This window comes from Sebastes fasciatus, chromosome 4 (assembly GCF_043250625.1).
Source record: "Sebastes fasciatus isolate fSebFas1 chromosome 4, fSebFas1.pri, whole genome shotgun sequence".
Lineage (NCBI taxonomy): Eukaryota > Metazoa > Chordata > Actinopteri > Perciformes > Sebastidae > Sebastes > Sebastes fasciatus.
The window spans coordinates 35,457,035-35,478,972 of NC_133798.1; the positions used below are offsets into that span (position 1 = coordinate 35,457,035).

The 21,938-nt window shown below is 41.0% G+C and overlaps 1 protein-coding gene across 1 annotated transcript in view; it reads right to left on the minus strand.

The window, feature by feature from the left end:
* Window positions 1-21,938, minus strand: part of cspg4 (chondroitin sulfate proteoglycan 4) — an 88,200-nt gene that overhangs the window by 22,073 nt on the left and 44,189 nt on the right. Inside the window, exons 2-6 of the mRNA XM_074633923.1 lie at window positions 17,805-17,968; window positions 11,505-15,059; window positions 9,186-9,374; window positions 8,743-9,018; window positions 3,263-3,439 (exon numbers count right to left, since the gene is read on the minus strand). Of these exons, the coding sequence (XP_074490024.1) occupies window positions 3,263-3,439; window positions 8,743-9,018; window positions 9,186-9,374; window positions 11,505-15,059; window positions 17,805-17,968 (4,361 nt within the window). The remainder of the gene's footprint in view (window positions 1-3,262; window positions 3,440-8,742; window positions 9,019-9,185; window positions 9,375-11,504; window positions 15,060-17,804; window positions 17,969-21,938) is intronic.

Genomic DNA, 21,938 nt, shown 5'->3' on the forward strand with positions numbered 1-21,938 from the left:
GGGGCTTTTCTCAAACCGGACACTCCCCACTCCCACTGAACTCAGTTTGTAGTCACACTCGCAGCTGAATGAAGCACCCTTCTGTAAGGTGGAGGAGGGTATAGATACAGTACAGTGGCAAGCTTTGGGACGAACTTCCCTCTCTCCAACTGTGGTAACGTTTCATAAACATGGTATCGTATCAAGCGGAGGGGATGTGCAAAGGTTCACAGTATTAAGAATAAAAAGAATATGCAATATACAGATAAAGTAAAAACTTGCTTCTGTGTTGGCATTTCTTTTCTTTTTGTAAACATCTTCTCATTTTTAAATCAGATGTTTACGTGCTTGGTTTTTGCAACAGTCCCTGTAAATATATAACACTTTACAATCAAATTAACACGTCTAACGTTTTCTAAATTTGATCCTAACTACAGTGTAACATTGTCTGGCAATATTAAATATATATCTTAGTTTGAGCAGTTTATGTTTGTACGGGTAGTTGCACGGAACTCACATTTGTGTGGAGCGTGTTCCATGACGAACACAAAATGCCATGGCCAATAAAGTCGGAATAGATGCAGGCTCGCTGTTGGAGGGTTATATAACCCACTTCCACTCCCCGCTAATTGGTTTGGGATGACACTTAATATGACGGACCCGCCACGCGAACATGCAAACGGAGTGGAAGTGGGTAGGGAGAGGATGTAGGGGGGTGGTTTGAGGAAGTCCTCGTGTCAGTAACAGGCTCATTAGTATATATCGCCCACAGCTTGAGAACTATCTTTGCAAAGGTGCACCGTATTTTTCTCACCTGCCAATCAGAGCAGACTGGGCTTCTTAAAGAGACAGGCGCTATAACGGAGCATTTCGGACAGAGGGTGACTACAGGTATATTAAGACAGACAGTAGGAGAAAGATAATGTGTTTTTGAACATTAAAGCATGTAAACATGTTTTATCAGAAACCCAAAATACAAGTATGAACCTCTAAATGAGCATAATATGTTTCCTTTAAATGCTGAGTTTAAATGAACAAATGTGTTTTGCACAACTATGTTAATCAGGCATGGGCAACAATTAAAATCAATTAGTTTTATCTTTTAATTGTGATAATAATACCCTCAAGTTAGAGTGATACACAATTGTATTGTAGAAATAAAACAATGAGAAATTAGAAAATAATAACTAAAGGCAATTACAGACTGAAATATTCTTCCATATTAGACATATTTTATATTCTAAAATGTCATAATTTTATGAAAGTTGACTATTCAGTATGGAATTTTGCACATAATGCAATAACGGATATCTTTGAGATACAGGGATAATACTGTGATAATAATATGTATGTTCCCTCCGTTCTTGTGCAAACTGCAATATCAGCAAATTTGGGAGTCATTAAAATGCACAGATACTGTATACAGTACCTGAAACTCTGCTTGACACTCCATTGAGTGCATACAGTAGTGAATCACTGCCCTCTTATACTTATGTGATTCATTTGCAACACTTTGGAGCAGTCAAGCTGAGGATATGCTAATCTACTTCTATTTTATGGCTCTTTATGAAAACAAATACGCTGTGGAGGCCACTGCTGTTCCGATGCAGCATGCATCATCATCTGTGAGGTCAGGATCCTTCAGTGTCTCGGTAAAACATTCACTGCATTTATTGTACTCGCAGCATGAAGTGAATTTAATTCTCACTTCATACAGGATTCATGACAGCAGACTGTAACGCTGCAGCTGAAGCTATACAGTATAGATGTGAGAAAGTTCATACGGAGTTCAGAGTTTATTAATTCTTAAAACTTTTAGATTTTATATCAGCTTGGACCTCTAATGGAAAATATTCCTTCCAACACAAGGTCTTTTGATTGTTTGGACTTCTAAATTAGCAGTTAATCATTAAATTCACATACTACTTTGTCAGAAAATCAAACAAAATCAAGAAGAGGAAGAAGCATAAAGCAGAAAAGCTTAAAGGGATAGTTCGGGTGTTTTGAAGTAGGGTTGTATGCATAGGTTGGGGGTTCATAAAAAAAAAAAGCGCCGCAGAACAGCTGATTCATAAAGTTGAAATGAAGAGTTATACGATACATCCCTATTTTTCTACAAAACCTAAATAAGTAGGCAGCTGGCTGGAGGGAGATCGGCTGAATGTTTCTCACTTGCTGTTGGCTATATTGTAGCCTGTCATTTCCAGTAAATATCACAATATTAAACGTGTGTTTTCTGTTTAAAAACTAGGCAACAAACATAGGAGGAGTGCAAGTATTACCCATCTTTTAAGTGTTTAAGCCTATGTCTCCTGTCTGATCTCGAGCGCACAGCCGATAGGTACATGCTTTATTTACATGACGTAGCAGAAGTGCATATTTAACGGATTCAGGGAGCATCCAGTGTTAATATTTATATATATATCACTTTCAGTTCTGTTCCCCGTCGGAAAGGAGAAGGAAAGGGCCGTCTGATGGCAAGATAAAGCGGTGTAAACATTCTAAATATAGCGTACACTTAAATGGATATTGATTTTTGTTCTTTTAGTTGGCTAAAATATGTTTTTCTGCTGTCCCTGTCCACAGCACTGTATTGCTTTGCTACGGTGTCGGTGGTCCTGTCTGTTTCTCCAAACTGGGGGCATGCCGACCGTCATCTATTGTAGGTAATACACCTACTATGGATAAGTACCTCAAACAACCCCACTTCAAAACACCCAAGCTATCCCTTTAAAGCACTGCGAGGTAGTTTTTATAAAATGACCCCTTTTCATCATGTCAGAATCTCTTTAACCATTATAAAGCCATTCATCTGCCGTTCTTTCATATGTTGTGTGGCTTGGGTATCAGACCAATCATGCAAAGTCTGGAGCAGGTGTGGGAACACAAACAGCCTGTCAATCACATGCACAAGTTGGACTAGTTCCAGCATATTACCAGAGAGGAAGCAAACACACCCTACACAAAGGTAACATGAAATAAACTAGAACTGACATAAACCCTCAGGGAAGCAAGTTATTTCCTCCACAGTTTCGTCTATTTAGAATAAAATACTCCCTTGTTTTGAAAGGTCACAATAAAAAAGTTTGTTCTTTCCTCCTTCACACAAAGTGCCGCTTATGGTCAGCTTGGATCAGGTGAAATGTGCTAAGGGAAAAATGTATCCAACAAACTGAAACTTTACTTTTTTTTTATCGATTTTCCTGCAGCAACAACATTGAGTATGTTAGAGGGAAGCTCAAAGTAACAGAAAAAAAAACACTTTCAAAGAGCAAAACATTACCTCCAGTCCCGTGTTACGTGTCAGTTTTGGCGGCTCATCGTTGACTGGTATGACAGTCACCGAGATGGTGACAGGGAGGCTCCGCCGCTCAATCTCATAAGCCGAGGCAGAGAGTGTAAAACTGTCCTCGGTACTCTCGGTGCTGTCATGCATGTAGTAGACGTGTCCAAGTTTCAACTGCGGGAGACAAAAAGGATCCAGTTGTCACTCAACTCTGAATCAGACCTGAATGGTGGGAAACAACATAAAATAGGCAGAGCCTGGGTGGGCCTAAAAGGTGGAATACAATTTTATGGCTGTGTCTCTTAACGCCCATATCCAAAGAACACTGCTTTTGAGAAACCACAAAGCCATCATATCCTGGTTAACCTGAAGAAACACAAAATGATGACACTGTTTCCTTCTGAAATTCTTAATTTTTTTATTCAAATATTTTGTTTCACAAAATGATCATCTTCCCCTGACACAGGGAACTCCAATATATTTACTCATAATAGTCAGTTTACTGATCATTTTGGGTACTACTCAGCCTGTGAAAACATAATGTATAATGCCTTCTGTGGCTCCGGGGGATCTAATTATTTCAGCTTTGGCTACAACTTTTATAACAGAAAGCCTGTGTTACAAAGTGGAGCTTGAAACGTGGGCGAGACAGGAAGTATCTAACAAAAAGATGCCGTTGGGACTAAAAGTCGAACTATTTTCACCAATGTCTTATAAATCTGCCTCGTTAGTCCTCCAACTTCATGGAGAGCAGTAATAACCCAATTATATCCCTTTCCATCCCATATCTCTTATACAGCGTTCGTAGCTATACCTACAAAGAGTAATGCACTGTAATTCGTATATATCCCACAAAATCAACTTGTATGTAATCCATGTGATCATGAACCAGGAAGTATACAGAGCAACAAAATGCAACATAGCAAAAAGGGCGAGATGGATGGATGGGTCAAAAAACACCAGACATTTGCCCAGGAGGCCGGTGTTCGTACCTCGGGTGAAACCAAAAGTCAACGTTGATTTATTTTTCACGTAACTTCTGTACTTAAGTAATGCCACTTTCTGAGTTATTTTAACACAAACTATGATCTTTTCCAAAACCTAACTAAGTCGTTTTATTGCCTAAACATAACCAAGTTGTTTCCTGTGAAGACTGAAGTTTAGTTTGAAAAGACTGTATGCATTTAACGGGCGGGAAAGTGCATCACGTGTTGCTGAAAAATCGTAGGAAAAACGCACACAAATGAGTTGCATCTCCATATACAGTACATGAGGATTATTCTTTAAAGTAAAAGTTGGTCCACTCGAATTGTTAACTTGCTTGATCTTTTTTGGGCATTTCACCACATCACAGTATTACCCAATATAATCACAGATAATGTGAGCATGTACGTAAATGTGTTTTTTTTCGTTTTCTTGCCTCGATTCAGTTAGCCTAGCTTAGCATAAAGACTGGTCTTTTGTTGTTATTTGTGAGGAATAACCATCGGGGTATAACCATAGACTGTATATAAGAAGTGGATGTAGTCAACGTAACGTCATCCATTGGTTTGTGGACTGCCGTTTGGAAACCTCGAGTTCTGCATTTTAGCCGTCGCCATCTTGTTTTTTTGCAACCAGAAGCGACACGAGAGGTTGGAGCTAAGTACAACCGAACGCTGAATAAGACATTTTTAGGCGACCAAAATGTTAATACTGACTTTCATGAACTGGAAACACACTGTGAAAGAGTTAAAGTTCTAAGATGAAAACATGGACAACACTGTGGTAGCGGCCTGTCAATCACAGGGTAGCCACGCCCTAAAGCATCCCCTGATTTATGGTCTATTTGACTCTAAATGGGACCATAAGTTACTAAATGAACATCATGCTGTACTAGAGAAGATTTGAAACTAGCGACCGAGACCATAAACTCATGATTACAATGTTTACTGAAGTAATAAATCAAGTGAGAAGTAGGCTTATTTTCTCATAGACTTCTATACAATCAGACTTCTTTTTGCAACCAGAGGAGTCGCCTCCTGCTGGCTATTAGAAAGAATGCATGTTTAAGGCACTGGCTTCACTTTTCAGACCCGGAGGTTGCCCACTTGATATAACGTGTTATTGAACTTTAGAAGTGCTGGTAAGCAGATTTCTCTGTCCTCTCTCAGGCTAGCTGTTTCAACCTGCTTCCAGTGTTTGTGCTAAGCTAAGCTAAGATAACTCTCTCCAGACTGTAGCCTAGTATTAAACAGACAGATCCCAAATTGTCAAACAATTCCTTTTAGGGTCTATGTTTCTATGAGATGACAAAACATAATACGGTTCTGTTCTAACAGACCTATATTTCTGTACGGTATATCTTTTGTTGTCCTTGACAGATAATATATGTTTTCAAAGTTTGGAGATTAAGGCTATAATCAGGTCCTAAAGTCTGGCAGCAGCACATGAACAAGGAGAATCTCCCTTGTGGGACGAAACCTTGAGGGACACCAGATGCACAAAGGAATCAGTCATCCAGTGTCAAGTGAGTAGATGGAAAACAGCACCTGCGGCCGGGCTAAGCCAACTCTGCTGCCTTTCTGCATACAGAGGAGGAATCTCAGCACCCAGCATCCTGGGTTATTGTTTCTCAGTCCTGTAGTCGTATCTGGATCACATAATCTGCCTACACGTAACATTTTCCTCTGATACTTGATGACAAATTTACTGGATCCTTCTCTGCAAAGAGGACAGTTGGAACTTTGTCTTGACAAAAGCCGCTTCAGAGGGCAGGAAGTGCCAAATGGGTCCCATATGACGGGCATCCTTCTGGAATAACAACCCCCATCATCATTACTGATCGGGGAAAGTCAGGGGAGACAATCAGTCTGCTCGCTGGCACAATAAACAGTGGGGGGTTGTTGGACATGTGGCATTCAGATTTACTTCAGAGATTGATACAGGTGTTATTTTATTGTCAGTTTTGATTGATGTAAAATCTCAAGTTCTGTGTGCCTACTGTATTTTGGAAAATAAGCAATATAAACCATAGAAACTTGCACCACTTTGTACCGAAAACATTTTGTACTTTGTGAAAAATAAAAGACGCCTGTGTGGACTTTAATAGGCTTTCCACAGATGGGAGACCTAATTGAGACCCGATGGAGAGCCGAGCCTGATTAAAGCCAAAAGAAGTATCGGAGCAAAGTGTTTCAGATTTCCCATATTTCCTCAAGTTGGATCCCACTCAACGCTGCATATGTTGCTGAATGTGTGCATGACTTGATTGTTCAAAGCTGGAGTAAATCATAGTCAGCGGTTGGCGAAATGCCTTACATCGTCTGACACAGATTCAATGTTTATGTGACACATCTGGGCCACATGGCACACAGAAGAGTGACTTTACATTCTTGAGATCTTCTGTTGTTCATGTAGACACTCTCAAACATGCTCAGTTTTTCTCACGATGTCACTGGACACTAACCTCAGTGATCTACCCCATCTGATGACTTTATCGCAAAATTACTACACACACCAGTTAGTCCAGTGCCCAGACAGCTTTAAAACTTTGGGGGGAAAAAAAGCCTAGAATGCAGAAAAGTACACACACATCCAACTTCAATTTTGAAACAATTACGGTCTGGTTTAAATGCTGCGCAGACTGAGGCTTGGACATTTATCCTTCAATGTGGAACTCATTTGGGAGAGCTGCCTGTGTTTCATTCTCTGAGTATAACAGTAAAAGAAAACAGAAATAGAACACACATAAAAAAAAGCAGTAGAAAGAAAAGCTTTTTTTTCTCTGTGACATTTCCATAGCGGCACATGATGATATCTATGTTCATTTTTGCTACCAACGTAACCGTTGCTACGCACCAGACCCATTCGAGTTGCTCATTGGGATCTTTGAGAGACAGTATGAGTGAGTCTGGCAGTAGCAAAGTGCGGGACGCTTGTGTGCACTCGCACATTATTATAGGAATATACCGGGCCAGTTTATTTTGGCTTCAGGCGGTCCAAAGGCATCGTCAGTTTTTCCACAATGCTTCAGCAAAGTAGAGAGGAGTGGAGGCAGGCCGGGGCTAGAGCTATAAGATATGTGTCTAACTAGCTCCAGTAAACTATGTGGTCCATTCAGAATGCATGAGGTTTTTTTTTTTTTCACCGGTAACTACTCATGCATTTTTAATATTTTCCTAAAGCTGGGGCTCTGAACCACAGGGAAACAGACCAGATAGCTGTGCTGCAGCAGCTCCCAGATTCTCCCTCCTCCTCTCTCTATCTGGCACAACACAACAAATCCAAAACAGCATGAGAAGTAACCGGGGGAAAGTTTCATGGTGAAGCCTTGCTGTGGTAATCCTCCTCAACAGCCACCGTGATCTAGTCGTGAAAGGAAGATGTTATTCTCCCTGGAGTTTTTAAAGACAGGATCAAATACGGATTATTGGGGTTTTTGGGGTCTTCTGAGAAGTTTTTGGTCCCAGACTGACAAAAATATAAAAATCTCTGTCCACAGTTCAAGTGCTTTGAAGAAATGATTTATCAAATCTTCTTAATCCTTACAATGTTTGTTAGAGGATCAAATGCTTTTGGTGGGTTTGGCAATGCATGTGGTACACATGTGTTAACAATTTGGTGAAACCGACCATTTTGGTAAATAAAAAGCCTTGCGTTTTATTTTACAAGGTTCCGCCAGTAAGAAGGGCAAAAACAAATGTCAGAGTTTTGAGTGGAAAACAGCGAGGGGAAACCAAATGGAAAAACACAATTCTTAAGGATTTAATATGTTCATATTTCTGTAGGTACTCCTCTATATGCTACAGTAGTTTCTGATGATGCTGGTGTGTCAAAAGAAATTCTCTGCAAACATGCAATTTGGATGGATTTGTATAAAATGGTACATGCATGCACCAAATATAATGTATTTCACAATAATGCATAAATAGGAGAGGACTTTACCCAGCGGATAATCAATATCACGCTTTCATATCATTTATCAGCTCATTTACGCTACACAGGAACAACGACAATACGTGTCACTCTCTACGCGAACCGTACATCTCGCCCGATCGGTACTGCGCATGTGCAACGCTCAACAGAGATGAGAAAGAAGCGGAAATGGCCAACGGATCACTCGTTGGCTACTGTTTTATACCGTTACTGCGCTTAAACAATTTATTAAAGCAATTGTTATCTATTCCTCGATTTATTTATTTAAGTTCTTTTTTTTCAATTACTGACTGTCAAACTAAAAAGAAAGAAAGCTCTGAAAGTTCTATTGGTGAGTAATGAAACTTCATTTGATTGTTGATTAAAAAGTCTTTGAGACTTAGCGAGGGAAGCGATCATACAAGAGTTTAAACCGATGATGATATACTGTACAAGACAAAATGCTGTATTATTTGAATGAGGAGCCAGGCAGATGCAATTATTTAGAGATCTTTGGTGATATTTTTTTGTTGGAATATGTATCTGAATTTCTGTATTTCTTTCATCACATCATTACGTACCTCTTCCCATGTGAAGTACGGAAGTTCGTCTCCATCCAGGTAACGGATGTCCCCATGCTGCGGTGGCTCCTCCACAACAAAGTCGATGTTTGCCGAGCTGTAGAAGGGATGCGAGATGTTGACAATCTCTGCGTTGATCACCCTGCTGAGGCCTTCCTTCACTGTGAAGTTGAAGGTAATGAGGGGGATGAGCCGGGGCACGATGTTCACAGAGACGTGCAGGTCCTCCACCGAGGTAAAACCGTTACTGACATCAACGGTGAAGGCGTCATTGCCCTGAAACAGATGGATGTTCAAATAAGTTATTGATATCCTAAAATAGACTCCTCAGAGGCTGAGGTTGTCTTTTTGTCTGATTTTAACCTCAGTGGGAATATGAAAGAGAACAAGCTGCCAGATCTGATTTACTACAGCACAGCAGGATTAATGAAATCACAATGAACCTGGATGGATGCAGACACATAGAGAATGCGTCCCTGATCAATGTCCTCTTGAGAGAAGGAGTGAATGTAGTCGAGGACAGGCGAGGCGGTACTGTCCGAGCTGTTTGTCATCTTGACCACGTGGCCGAGGCGAGGAGGCGCTTTAATGGTGAACACCATTTCTGTGGGAAGAATATCAGCTTGATCCACCTAAAAGGCAAAAGCGCACACTGTTAATTTAGTACTTAACATCCTAATATGTCATGTTTTTTTGTATAATGTTCATCTAAATGTGGTTTGTGTGTAGTGCAATGATTAAGCTTTCTGGCTAATTAAAGGGCGGGTCCATTATTATTATTATTTTTATTCTGTAGCCTCCTAGTGGTGTCCCTTAAGTATTCAAACCTGAACATTCAAATTTTGTTTGTAAAGTATGTATGTTTTAGCGTCAAAATGCGATTTTCCAGAGCCCCTCTAAAACCTTTTTCCCAAATAACCTGATGTAGGTTTCTGCATACGCTAAGCAATGTAGTGCTGCGTGGACGCCACGTTAGTTGGGATCCAAAAGTCACACCATAACACAAACAAACTACCCGATCGATGCAGCGGTAGACCAGCAACTCCTGTGTCCTGCAATGTAAAATTACTGTTTTTGTGAGAATGGAGTCTGGTCTGGAGGTGTTGAAGACAGTGATATAATGGTTCCCTGTCAGAAAGGGCTGTCCTGACGGCGAGGTAGAGCTGTGAAAATATTCTAAATATAGCGTACACTTAAACTGATATTGATTTTTTTAGCTGGCTAAAATATGTTTTTCTGCTGCTCCTGTCCACAGCCGCTTTATCGCGTCGTTAGACAGCACTTTCCGAGGTAATCAGTTATTAAAAATAATAATTTTACCTTGCAGAATACAGGAGTATACAAACAGTCCCCTCAAAAAAATTCTGAACTAACCCTTTCAGTTGTTTCCGAATTTAGCACAGCTAATTGTTCACATTGTTCATAACCTTATTGATTAGCTTACTTTGTAACCCAAATCACTGCTTTTTGCTAACGGCGGAGAGAGAGGAAATAGAGGAACTACTCACAGCTGACAAAAATACCAGAAGGTTGTGCAACTACCCCAGTTACAGTTGGTAAAACAAATCAAATAAACTAATAAAACTTTGAAAAACTGTTTTGGCAGTGGTGTTTTAAAGTTGGAGTTATAGCTATTAGTCATCTGGAGTCTCAGTTCCTTTTAACACAAGAACAGTATTGTAAGTTAATGTCAGTACACCACATTATTTGTTGTATGTTAACTACCAAAATAGGGCACACTGTGAACTTTATAACTACTGGTATAAATATAGCATATTGTTTCTTATTGGAACACTGTGACTGTATGGTGAACAGAAACTTTAAAAAAGACATTTGTGACATTTGGTAACATTTAAAGTCATGCCGCAGATTTACACACAGGCAGATTTATGGTCATCCCACTGCGAGAGATTTAATAAACTCTCTGGAGCCTGAAGCCGGGGAGTGTTTAGCAGTCATGCTTGCGTTTCAGAAGATCATACTATTTTCCATTTCATAGTAAGGACATACATTGGAGAAGCTCCCAGAAGCCAAGTCAATATTTTACCTGTTGTAAAGGCCATTCTGTCAAGGCTTTGTTCAATACATATTTCAGCAGTATGTGTACCAGGTGTCTGGGCTCTTCTCCAGTCAATACTGCAGACTTAAAATGTGTGCACTATGGTGAAATTAAAGTTTAAAAGAAAGATTTTACTTTCAGAAATGCCCCTAATTATATTCTTAAAGTCAAGATATATATACAGAGAATGTGTTATGAATGGGCCGACAATTTAAACCTCATTAATTGCATTCATGATGAAGTGCGGGGCAGACTCATCTTATAAATTACAGTGGGCTTCAGGAAGCTCCTCAGGGGATACTTAGTGCTCTGTTTTCCACACTTAATAGACTGTAATTTAGTACATAAACTAGATTAAAAGCAGCAACTGCACAGTCATATTTAGCCCTGCTTTCATGTGGTTATAACTTAGATTAGAGACAGGGTTGCAAAGCAGGGCGGCATGCTCGAATGAGTCATGTGGAAGATCTATTTCACAAAGAGAAAATAAACTTGAAAAAGACAAAGAAAATCTGTCACAACATCACCGCCAAGTTGTATAAATATTAAACTCCGTCTTGATGAAGAAAGACAAATGAGTGCTTTATAGATTAGATGTCAGCCAAGCAAATTAATAATAGATTGGTGAACTGTAGCTCTATAAAAATCTTCTACTTAGGAAAAAACAAATCAGTGTTGCTCAACATACTGTAATGAACATTACCTTGAGATTATCTGAATTGATTATGGTGTGCTCTCCCTCATAGGAAATGATGACCTCATTGGTGACCACCTCCGGCTCAGAGAGGTAACCTTGCTTGAATATTTTAATCCTGAATGTGCCCTCTTCAGAATGTCCTCTTGCTTGGGCGGTGAAGCTGAAGGAGTCCTTGGACCTCAGACTTTCATAATTGTGCTCATACGAGACAACGCCTTTTTTCAGGTCCTCCTGGGTGAACTCTGAAGCCTCGATCCCGCTCACAATAATCCTGCCATCGCTGGGCGCCGATGTGACCTCGAACTTGATCTCGCTGTCGTCTCTGATGTCCATGTTGGAGTCGGCGCTCAGCAGGGTGGTGTTAAGGGTCTTGGTGCTTCCGTGGTCGATGACAATGATCGTGTTGTTTACTACTCGCAGGTAGGGCTCGCCTGCCTGGATGTCAAGCAGCGCGGTGGTCTTGTGGAAGCCGTCTGACACCTGCAGCGAGAAGCGCTCCCGGTCTGCTCCGTGGTGAATGAAGAGGATCTTCTTATCTCGCAGGTCGGCTTGCGTGAAACGGAAAAGGGGCTGCGAGGGATTAGATGTAGAGACGATGTTGCCTGAGAGGATTCCCTCGCGAGCAAAGACAATTTGGGTGTCGTTGAAACCTGTGTCGTCGTCCTTATACTGGATGACATCAGTTGTTAGCAGACGCTGGCCGTGGCGGACTATATTGAGCTCTTTGTCCACAACCCTCATAGGAGCATGCTCATTCTTGGACTGGATGGATATTCTGAAAATGCCGTTCACCGTTTCCTCATTGTTTGAGTTTTCTGCTCCTTGATCGTATGCTGAAAAATGGAACTCGTCGCTGCTTGTCTTGGAGCCATCGTGCTTGTAAATGAGCCTTTCAAACTGGAGGTCTTCATTGCTGAATACTCTTATTGCCCCCTCAAATCTAGGCTGCCCGGATGGGGAGTCCCTTATCAGTCGCCCATACTTTGGCTCCTGTGTGACTCGGTACACAAAATCTGTAGAACCTGGAGAATGCATCCAAAGGTAGTGTTTGTTCAGAGCATCCTCACCGCCCTGCAAGACCACGAGCCTCTCATTGGTCAAAACAGGAGCATCTGCATTGGCGAGGATGGTAATTGGGAAGGTGTACAGAGGGGAGTACTGATCGTCAGCAAACACTCTGAACTGGAACTGGTCTATACTATCCACTGCTCTTTGCACACGTGATCTGTAGCTAACAGCGCTGTCCAAAATGTCCTTCTGTGTGAAGATGTCCCCCTCAGCCAACGCTCTGTCTGACAACTGGAGACTACCGAGTGTTGGAGGCTTGACAATAACGTATTTTACAGTTTGTGGATCTGTGTTTTTCCCTCTTACTTCGGCTTGAAGCTCTGCGAGTCCGATTGTTTGCTCTTCGCCTGCCTCCATCTCCAGTGGGACCAGGTTGGAAACTTTCACTTGTGCAGGGACGATCTTGACCAAGAAGGTGTTGTTCCAGATCGAGAACTGCCCCAAGTGGACGTCAAACTGAATCCGCTCGCTCACAACGTCTTCTTGGTCAGTCGAGTCCGTGCTGACGTATCTGAGGTGGTCTCGATCCAGATCGAATTGATGGAAAGTTGTAACCTGCTTGTACATTCCATCGCTTGTCATTATCTGTAGTTCTCCAAATGTCAAAGGTTGCGTGATGTTATACATGATATCTCCATTGCGAGGATGAGCAATGACAGCCAGATTTTGAACACCAATGGACGCGTTGCTTCCTTGAGACAAGAGAAGGCCAGTGTTGGTGACAACAGTCATATGTGGCTGTGCCACAGATAACTTAAAAGTAGTGGAATGGCTTACTGACTCTCCGTCAGACACCTCCAAGGTAATTCCAGCAGCACTACCCCCTCTGTGTATGAAATAGATATTTCCATCTTTCAATTCCCTGCAGGTGAACTCTGAGATGCTCCTTCCTGGCCGCTGACCGTTTTCTAAGTAACCAACTTCCATCGAAGGCTCTGAGGTTACAGTTATTACTAATTCATCACAGCGGGTGTCAGAATCTGTGATTTTTATAAGGCTGGGACTCAAACGAGTTCTGCCGTTTTCTGTTATGGTGATTTCTCCTCCACCAAGTTGTGGTATGTCATTGACGGGAAGGATTTCAACCGGGAGGACGTAGTCCTGAGGAGTTTTTAAGCACTCTGGAAGGTAACCGTTACTTTCAGCAACCACCTGCAGCTGAATTTGATCTGCATGCCTTTCATTTCCATCATGCATATACTTGATTTTGTCATTGACAAGATCAAGAAGAGTGAACTTTTGTGTGCGTCTTGTGTTAGTGTTCACATCAACCAAGCCATACCAGGGGTCATTCTGGAGAGTGAAGATTATCTGAGACTGACGCACTCCTGCAGCACTGAGGTCAAATGTAGGACTTAGGTTGTTGACAGAAAGTAAAGCTTCCCCACCTTCAGGCACGAGCAACGGGGCGACATCGAGAAGTTTCGTGACATTTTTGAACATGTCCGGTGTGTCGTCTGTTGGGTAGCAATGCTGATCGATGACATCCATGTCGACATATCGGATGCGAACAGGTGGAGAAGTCGTGGTTGCGTCGGTGTCATAGTAACTTGAGTAGTCGTAGTCCTCTCCTTCACATTTAACATGAACATCTTTGGTCACCAAAGCGTCCTGCAGGCTTCGATCCTTCTGATTTACTTTGATTTCCCCCAAACAACCGATGAAGGATTCGGCTGTCATTTCCTCCTCTGCACGACTTAAGGAGCCGCTCTCACGAAAGACTTCCTTCATCTTCCCCTGGATGCCTCCTAAATACAAGTTTCCAACCAAGTCCAGATTTTGTGACGAGTCAAGAGGGAGGGAGGAAGACTGGCTGTCTACATTAAGGACAAAAGAATCCTGACTGACTTGGACCTTAACTCTATGCCACTGATCATCATCCAGCTGCACCTGGGTATTGTCCAGTACCGCCAAGCCATTCCCGAGGTCCAGCATACCTTTGAGATAGCCTTTCACAACACCAACAGCAATAAAGTCTGAATCTCGGCCAGGGTGGAAAGCCAGTAACGCATCCTCGATGGTGGTTTTCATTAGGATTTCCAAGACCCTTGGAGCGCCACTAGCCCCGCTCCAGGTGGGGTAGGACACAAAGGAGTCAGGAGTGCTGAAACTAGTTGCCTCCCCATCACCAGCCTCAAACTCACTGCTGCAGGATTCCTTCGTGTCGTGGCATTGTTTAAACGCCATGCCCAGAATATCAAACTGGTGGGATTCAAATTTGACCTGAGAAATGCAGCCGCGGAAAGGGGGAATGTAGTTGCTGAGGTAGGAGGCATCCAAGTCTCCTGTCCCTCCGAGCCAAATGCCCAGGTCTATGTTGAGCTGTTCGCTGTCGTCATCCACGGGAACATATGTCGGGAAGAGCTCATCAATCGTCATGGTGAGTTTGCCGTCTTGCAGCGTGAGTGAGATTTTGTGGTCCAGGAGGTTGTTCAGCTGTACTCCTTGGGATGAGGTCAGCGTCACCTCGCCAGCCCCCATGTTCATCCGAGCCTAAGGGAAAACAAAAACATTTAATATATTATATTAAACTTACAATACATTTCAACTTTTGTACATGCATATTGTGGCATATGGAGTATTTATTCTTGTGTATTTGATTGGTAGAGTCATTATATAACAAATAGGCAGCACATGGATTAATGTATCCTCATACACAGGAAACAACTTGATTAGGTTTAGGCCACAAATCTACTTAGTTAGGTTTAGGAAAAGGTCGTGGTTTGGGTTAAAATTACTCCGGAAATGGTCTCCTGGGCAAAAGTCTGGTGTTTTTTTTACCCACCCATCCATCCCCGGCCTCCTGCCTATGTGGCATTTGTTGTGTTGACGAACTTATTTTGTGGGATATATACAATTTACAGTGTATCACTTTTTGTATTTTTTGTACAGCTACGAACGGTGTATGAGAACAGCTTGAATGGATGGGATTCAGGGCTAATGTTTACAGAGAATGCCTTCATGTTTGTTCAATCCTGTCAGTATTTATGAAGAAACTCTCTCTTGAATGCAGAATCCAAATATCCTTATCCATGCTCATGACCATTTCTGGATCCTCTCACTTACCATTTATGGGGGGCTAATTCTTTGACTCAAAACATTTAAGTTTAAGCTTAATTGTATTGTATAACATTTATGATCTTGGTAGTGTACCCCGAAAAATTCCTCAGGTATGCTCACAGTGTTGACTAAGCTATACTTTAAAAGTTTCACTGATAACATCAGAGAGTTTTGCTTAAATAAAGTTTAATGACATGATTCAAATGCTTGACAGATAAGGCTATTTCATTTTTATAAGGCTTTGAGTCTATTTGCTCAGTGCATCTCACATCACTCTGAGGAACAGAATGAAGAAAGGTAATATTTCCTTTTATTACACATACCCTGAGATTTCACCTCATGAAAATACAGAGCTTATTGTGCTTTCTGGGAGAAAATCGATATGAATCTCTGTGATAGCACACCTGGTGCTAATTCTGCTGTTTCTCAATGCTGTCAAACAATTAATTATAGATGTAAAATGTCATGGTTTTCATTCCAGTGGTACGACTAGAGAAGGCAACAGAACAATCAAATCAACTTTAGGTTGTTTTCAGGATGGCACCTATGAAATGTGTCATAGTCTCGAAGCTGAATGGCTCTCAAAACAACATTTAATGTCACACTCTTCACTATCTATTGTAAGACTTTTGAATGCATTCAAAACCTATGAGATATTTTGCAGCTAAGATGCCCCAAAGTAAGTAATTTCATATGTGATGTCTTGGGGATTATAGTAGCGAATGAATCAATAAGTTATTATCTAACTGAAATAATAACATTGGTGCCATTTTTATGTTATTGAGCATTTTCACTGCTTTATTTAATGCTTCACCAAAACAACACAGAACAAGATGCTATACACCTACTGCACTGGTAAGTGAGTTCACAATAATGGAAATAGTTTGCCTTGACATTGAATTTACATACATATTTAGCACTCTAGTTAAAACATGTAATGTATGGACGTACATCTGTATGAAAACTAACACTGCATGTGTTTTTAACCCATGATTATGCTAATTGTTGAAGTGTTTTTCCTAATACCGGTACTTGCTTTTCCTGTGATAAAAAACATGAGCAACACCACTTACTTAGTTTTCTTCTACAATTAACACTGAATCTGTTTGTGTATTTAAGGCCATTCTTTCAAACTATATATTTCTTCAAGTCATGCAGGTTTTGGAAGGAGTTGTTGGAAACACTTTATTATAACCATCATTTATACAGTATATGGTAAATTGATTGATTAAACTTAGTTCATAGTTATTTTACTGTTAACAAACAATGAAATGATAATGAATAATGTTTATGCTATAATTTCTGTTATTTTATCATAAATTTGGGTAATATGAAATAATTAGTTTGTACGTTACATATTTTATTACAGCTGATAGGAGACGATGACAATTACATTCAAAACATCTATAAACATTACATTGATAGATTGACCAGAAAGTATTATAGACAAAGTACTATCTATCTATCTATCTATCTATCTATCTATCTATCTATCTATCTATCTATCTATCTATCTATCTATCTATCTATCTATCTATCTATCTATCTATCTATCTATCTATCTATCTATCTATCTATCTATCTATCTATCTAATGTTTATAGATGCTTTACAAAGTGTTTATTAACCATTATAAAAAGGTATTATAATCATCAGTTGAAACTTTATAATAGCCAAATAATGTTTATAAACAGTTTACAAACCAATTATTAACCATTAAAAAAGTGTTACAAATATCTGGTCTATCTATATATCTAATGTTTATAGATGTTTTACAAACAATTTCTTAAAGGTTTACAAATCCTTTTGGAATCATTTTATAATGTGTGCAACAATAAACTGTTATTATGACATAAATTATAGGATAATTATTAAACATTAAAATGATAATTTCATGGTTTGTTAACAGTAAAATAACGATTAACTAAATTTTAATTAACTATCCATTTTCCATTTATAAATGATGGTTATCATAAAGTGTTCCCGTTGCTGTTTTAGCCCAAAAAGACAGACATTGTTGTCTAATGAGCAAATTTAGTGATCATATTTTAACTTCTATTTTATTTTCATTCAAGTAATTCTAAACTATGACAAAACAAAGTGATGCAACTGTGCTCACACTTATTATTTCAATCTTGGGCACAGCGTCTAAAAACATTTGAGTTTGTTAACTGTTCACCTGTATTTTCCCGTTCTGGAGCTCAAGAAACAGGTAGTCCTCCATTCCTGCAGCCAGCAGCAGCAGGCCACTTCGCCGACTCGTCTTGATCTGTAGTGACAGGTGGAAGGTGGAGACATCTTGGAAGGCTTGTAAACTGCAGTAGCTGTCCCCAAAGTAGGATTCTGTGAAGAGTGAAAATAGGACATTGCATATAAAAGATAGGAAAGAGGCATCGAGTCGGCTTAGAAGTCAAAGGAATGCTGCATAACTGCAACAATCAGTGACTTTCACACACATACACATATTTTCTTTGACTGTGCACTTTTGAATAAAAACAAAAATGCCACCTTTGTCCATTTGTCATTTCAACATAACATAGCCTGATCTCCCAATTTGCATTCTCTACACTGTGGCAACATAACATGTATCACTACATTGGGATAACACAAAGAGACACCTGCATATGAAGCTATAAACTCATCCTACAGCTGCTGGATGGCAACTCTGAATTCCAATGTGCAAGTTTGGAGAAACCAATTACTGTATATGAGCATTTTTCTGAGAGTCACGTTACAGTGCAACTTGCTCAGGACCGATTTCTATATTATCAGGTGTCCTCCAGCTGTTACTGGCTGAAGAGGAGCTCCTCTGGCCTCAAAGGGATTCTCTCACTGAGACATCAGTCATTACCCCTGCGGAGGTTTTCCGGGCATATAGAGTCTTGGGGTGCAGGATTTCCCAGGCTTGAGCTGTCTCGTTTCCAACGTTATGCAAATTCAGCCACCTGTCGCGGACTGTGCTCAGCGAGGCCCTCGACAAAATGTAAACCGTGGAGGAAGTCAATTATTTCCCAGTGCACATGCTCTGAAATTAAACTGGACCGCCTCCAAGACCCCGTTTCCTCAGCATTGGTTTTCCATGGCTTTAGCCAAGAGATGTAGAAAGGGGGCTTTCCATTAGACACCCACTCGCCCTCGCAAGGCACAAGAGACAGAAAGTCATTGGAACACAGCGAAGAAGGCAGTCGTCTGATCACACAATGTTGGAATAGTGAAGCAGAGACAGACATTGCTGTGCAAAAGTTAGAACATTCCTACGAGATCATGTGGACCAAAATATTTCCTCAAAATCAACAGTAGCATCCAGCGGCCTAGCAGGGCGGTGGGCTTGATGCCACGAGGCAAAAAAATCTCACAGAATAACTTCTCAGACACAACTGAGTCAGAGAAAATAAGACACCAAACATTCACATTCATAGCTATAAATGGAAAAAGTATTTCCTCAAGACTCTGTTCGGAGGTATCCATGTGAGAGCAAATGTGTGTGTGTGTGTGCCTTTAAAAGGGCAGCTTGCGTCTGTGTTGCATCTACATTAATGCCACGCTGCCAACTTCAAAACACCGAAGGCTACATTTGTCCTTTGGTTTCTCATCCTGTAAATGAACCCCTCCAGATCTGCAGCAAACACTGGAAATGTGAACAAAGACAATCATTTTGATGTCAGCAAGGACGAAAAGCAAAGCTTTTATCACGATGCCCATGCTTTTTGTGATTTCACTAAGAGGCGTTTGCTTTTGGTTCCAAGGCTGCTCTGTCATGAACAAAGACAGTGATGAACGGTCTCAGCACAGGGCCAAATACACAGAGACATTCGATTATACACTGCCGCACAGCACAGGCCTCCTGCAGCCAGAGAAAACACCATGCTGGTGGCTCTAAGAAATAAATATCACAGGAAATTGTTTCTGACATTATCGCATTTTTGCACTTTGCAATCCATATTGTGTGCGTTCTAACAAATGAACTGAAAGACATTAGAGAAAACTATCAAAACTTAGGATTTTTCCTGGCAATTCAAAACGAGATTGGAGACGAACATGCAAATATCATTTGTATTACTGATTCGAATGAAATTATCACAGTTACACATCATTCATTTTCAAAATGTCACTTTTCGGAGGCTATTGTCAGCTGGTACCGTCTGTGCCGGAGGCTATTACGGTTCAGTTCAGAGAGTTTCCAGTAAGGCGAAGGTATTCCAAATGAAAGACTAGTGCTAATTGCACGGGAGCCTTCAGGCTGAAACTGAAAAATGGGGGGAACAGAATCTTTTCTTACAGGCAATTGCATTAACAAAGAAAATCGCAATGAGCTCCATGGTTCTTAAACCCGAGCTTTTGTTGGATTGTTCACTGAGCATGGGGATAAAAAGCTGAAGGAGAGAGCGATGCCAAGACAATTCTGCCTGGGGATTTTCTGGTTCGAATTCAGCTCGCTGCTGTTGCCTTCAGGAAGAGGAGCACATTTTCTAATGATACACACAATAGCCCTACTCTCTACAGTGTACCTGGACCTGGAATTCATTAGTTCCCCGGCTAAGCCGTGTAAAGCTCTGTCTAGAGCAGGCTTCATGTAGGGAAAGCACATTTTAAATATGCTATCTGTACAAATGCCCTGCTCTGTGACACTTCTTTTGTCTCTGCAAAGGTTTAAGCAAGTCAGACTGTTCTCATACACCGTTTGTAGCTATAGCTACAAAAAGTACTGCACTGTAGTTTATATATATCCCACAAAATCAATTTGTATGTAATCCACGTAATTGTGAACCAGGATGTATAAAGAGCGGCAAACGCCACGTAGGGAGGAGGTCGGGGTGGATGGGTAGGTCTAATAACACAGGACTTTCACCCAGGAGACCAGCGTTTGTGCTCCTTGTGAAACCAGTCCCGTAACTTCCGTACTTAAGTTATGCCACTTCTGGTGTTATTTTAACCCAAACCACAATCTTCAAAAATGATCAAAGTAGTTTTGTTGCCTAAACCTAACTAAGAAGTTTTGTTGCTAACCATAACTAAGTCGTTTTGTTTTCCTTAACCTAACTAAGTAGTTTTGTTGCTAACCATAACTAAGTCGATCTTTTCCTCAACCTAAGTAGTTTTATTTTGAAAAGACTGGAGCAGATATTGACACATGCTTCACGTGTTGCTGGACAATCGTAGGAAAAGCACGAAAAATGAGGAATATCTTAATCATACGAACTGTTGTTCGAGGATACGTTGAGCAAGTTAAACCTTTTCTGTGCTCACACTGTTTGACAGGTGAGCACAGAAAAAGTTACATCATGAAGGGCTTTCTAGGAGGAGGATGTACATTTCCTGTTGTCTACTGCAACATAACACTCAGCTATATTGTCCATCTCCCAGGGACTTGGGTCTGGGCTGATGGGATCTAGCTGACGTGGTTTCGCTGACAAGGCATCATTATCTGTAAAGGATCATCCCTGCTCCTTAAGAGTGTGAGCCGGAGCTGTGAAGCTGCTGCCACACTTCGGTGTCAGTCTGTGTGCGGAGGTTTAACCACCGAAGAGGACAGTCTCTGATGCCCTTTAGCTACCACACCCCTCCTCACACTACTTTATTGTGCGTCAAGCAGAATCCTGGTCTCCGGCCAATGCAGATGGCTATAATTTGATGACTGGCTGCGCTTGTATTTATAATGCTCCGAGGAAACCGAGTCTTCCTCTCTTTCACGAGCGGCTGAATGAATTACCCTGTTGTCTTTCTTTCCCTTTCCTCCTCCTCCTCCTCCTCTTCTCCATCCTCTTTTGGTCTCAAGCTAGCGACACATGTCCGGAAAAGCTATGGGGAAGAGAGACACGCTGACCACAAGAGCAGGAAGATCGGAGACACTCAGGCGACTTTGTGTCCTGTGACTTGACTGTGCCGATGAGTCAGAGTCACTTCAGGCGTATTTTAAGTGAGTGTGAAGATGCGCCTTTGGGATGCTTATTGGTGTCCTGATTGTCTTGGTCACCAAAGAAAATACCTGAATCTCAAGCACAATATCATGTCTAATGGTGTCTTAATGGTTTGATGTTAGCGTGAACTGAAACAGAGCAACACACAATACTATTATTTTATCAACAGGATGCTCCTCATTTGCTTCAAATAATATGATTTACTTGTCTAAACATGTTTTGCAGAAGTAAAGGATGCCCAGTGTGTGTTGCCCTACTTCCATGTTTCCATGGTAACGCAGCCTGGAATCCAAACAAACCACCTACTTGTGTAACCCATGGTTAAACCATGGTGAGCTTCACTATAAATAGTGGTTATGTTGGTCATTTGTTTCCTTTGCTGGGCTGTGTCTGTA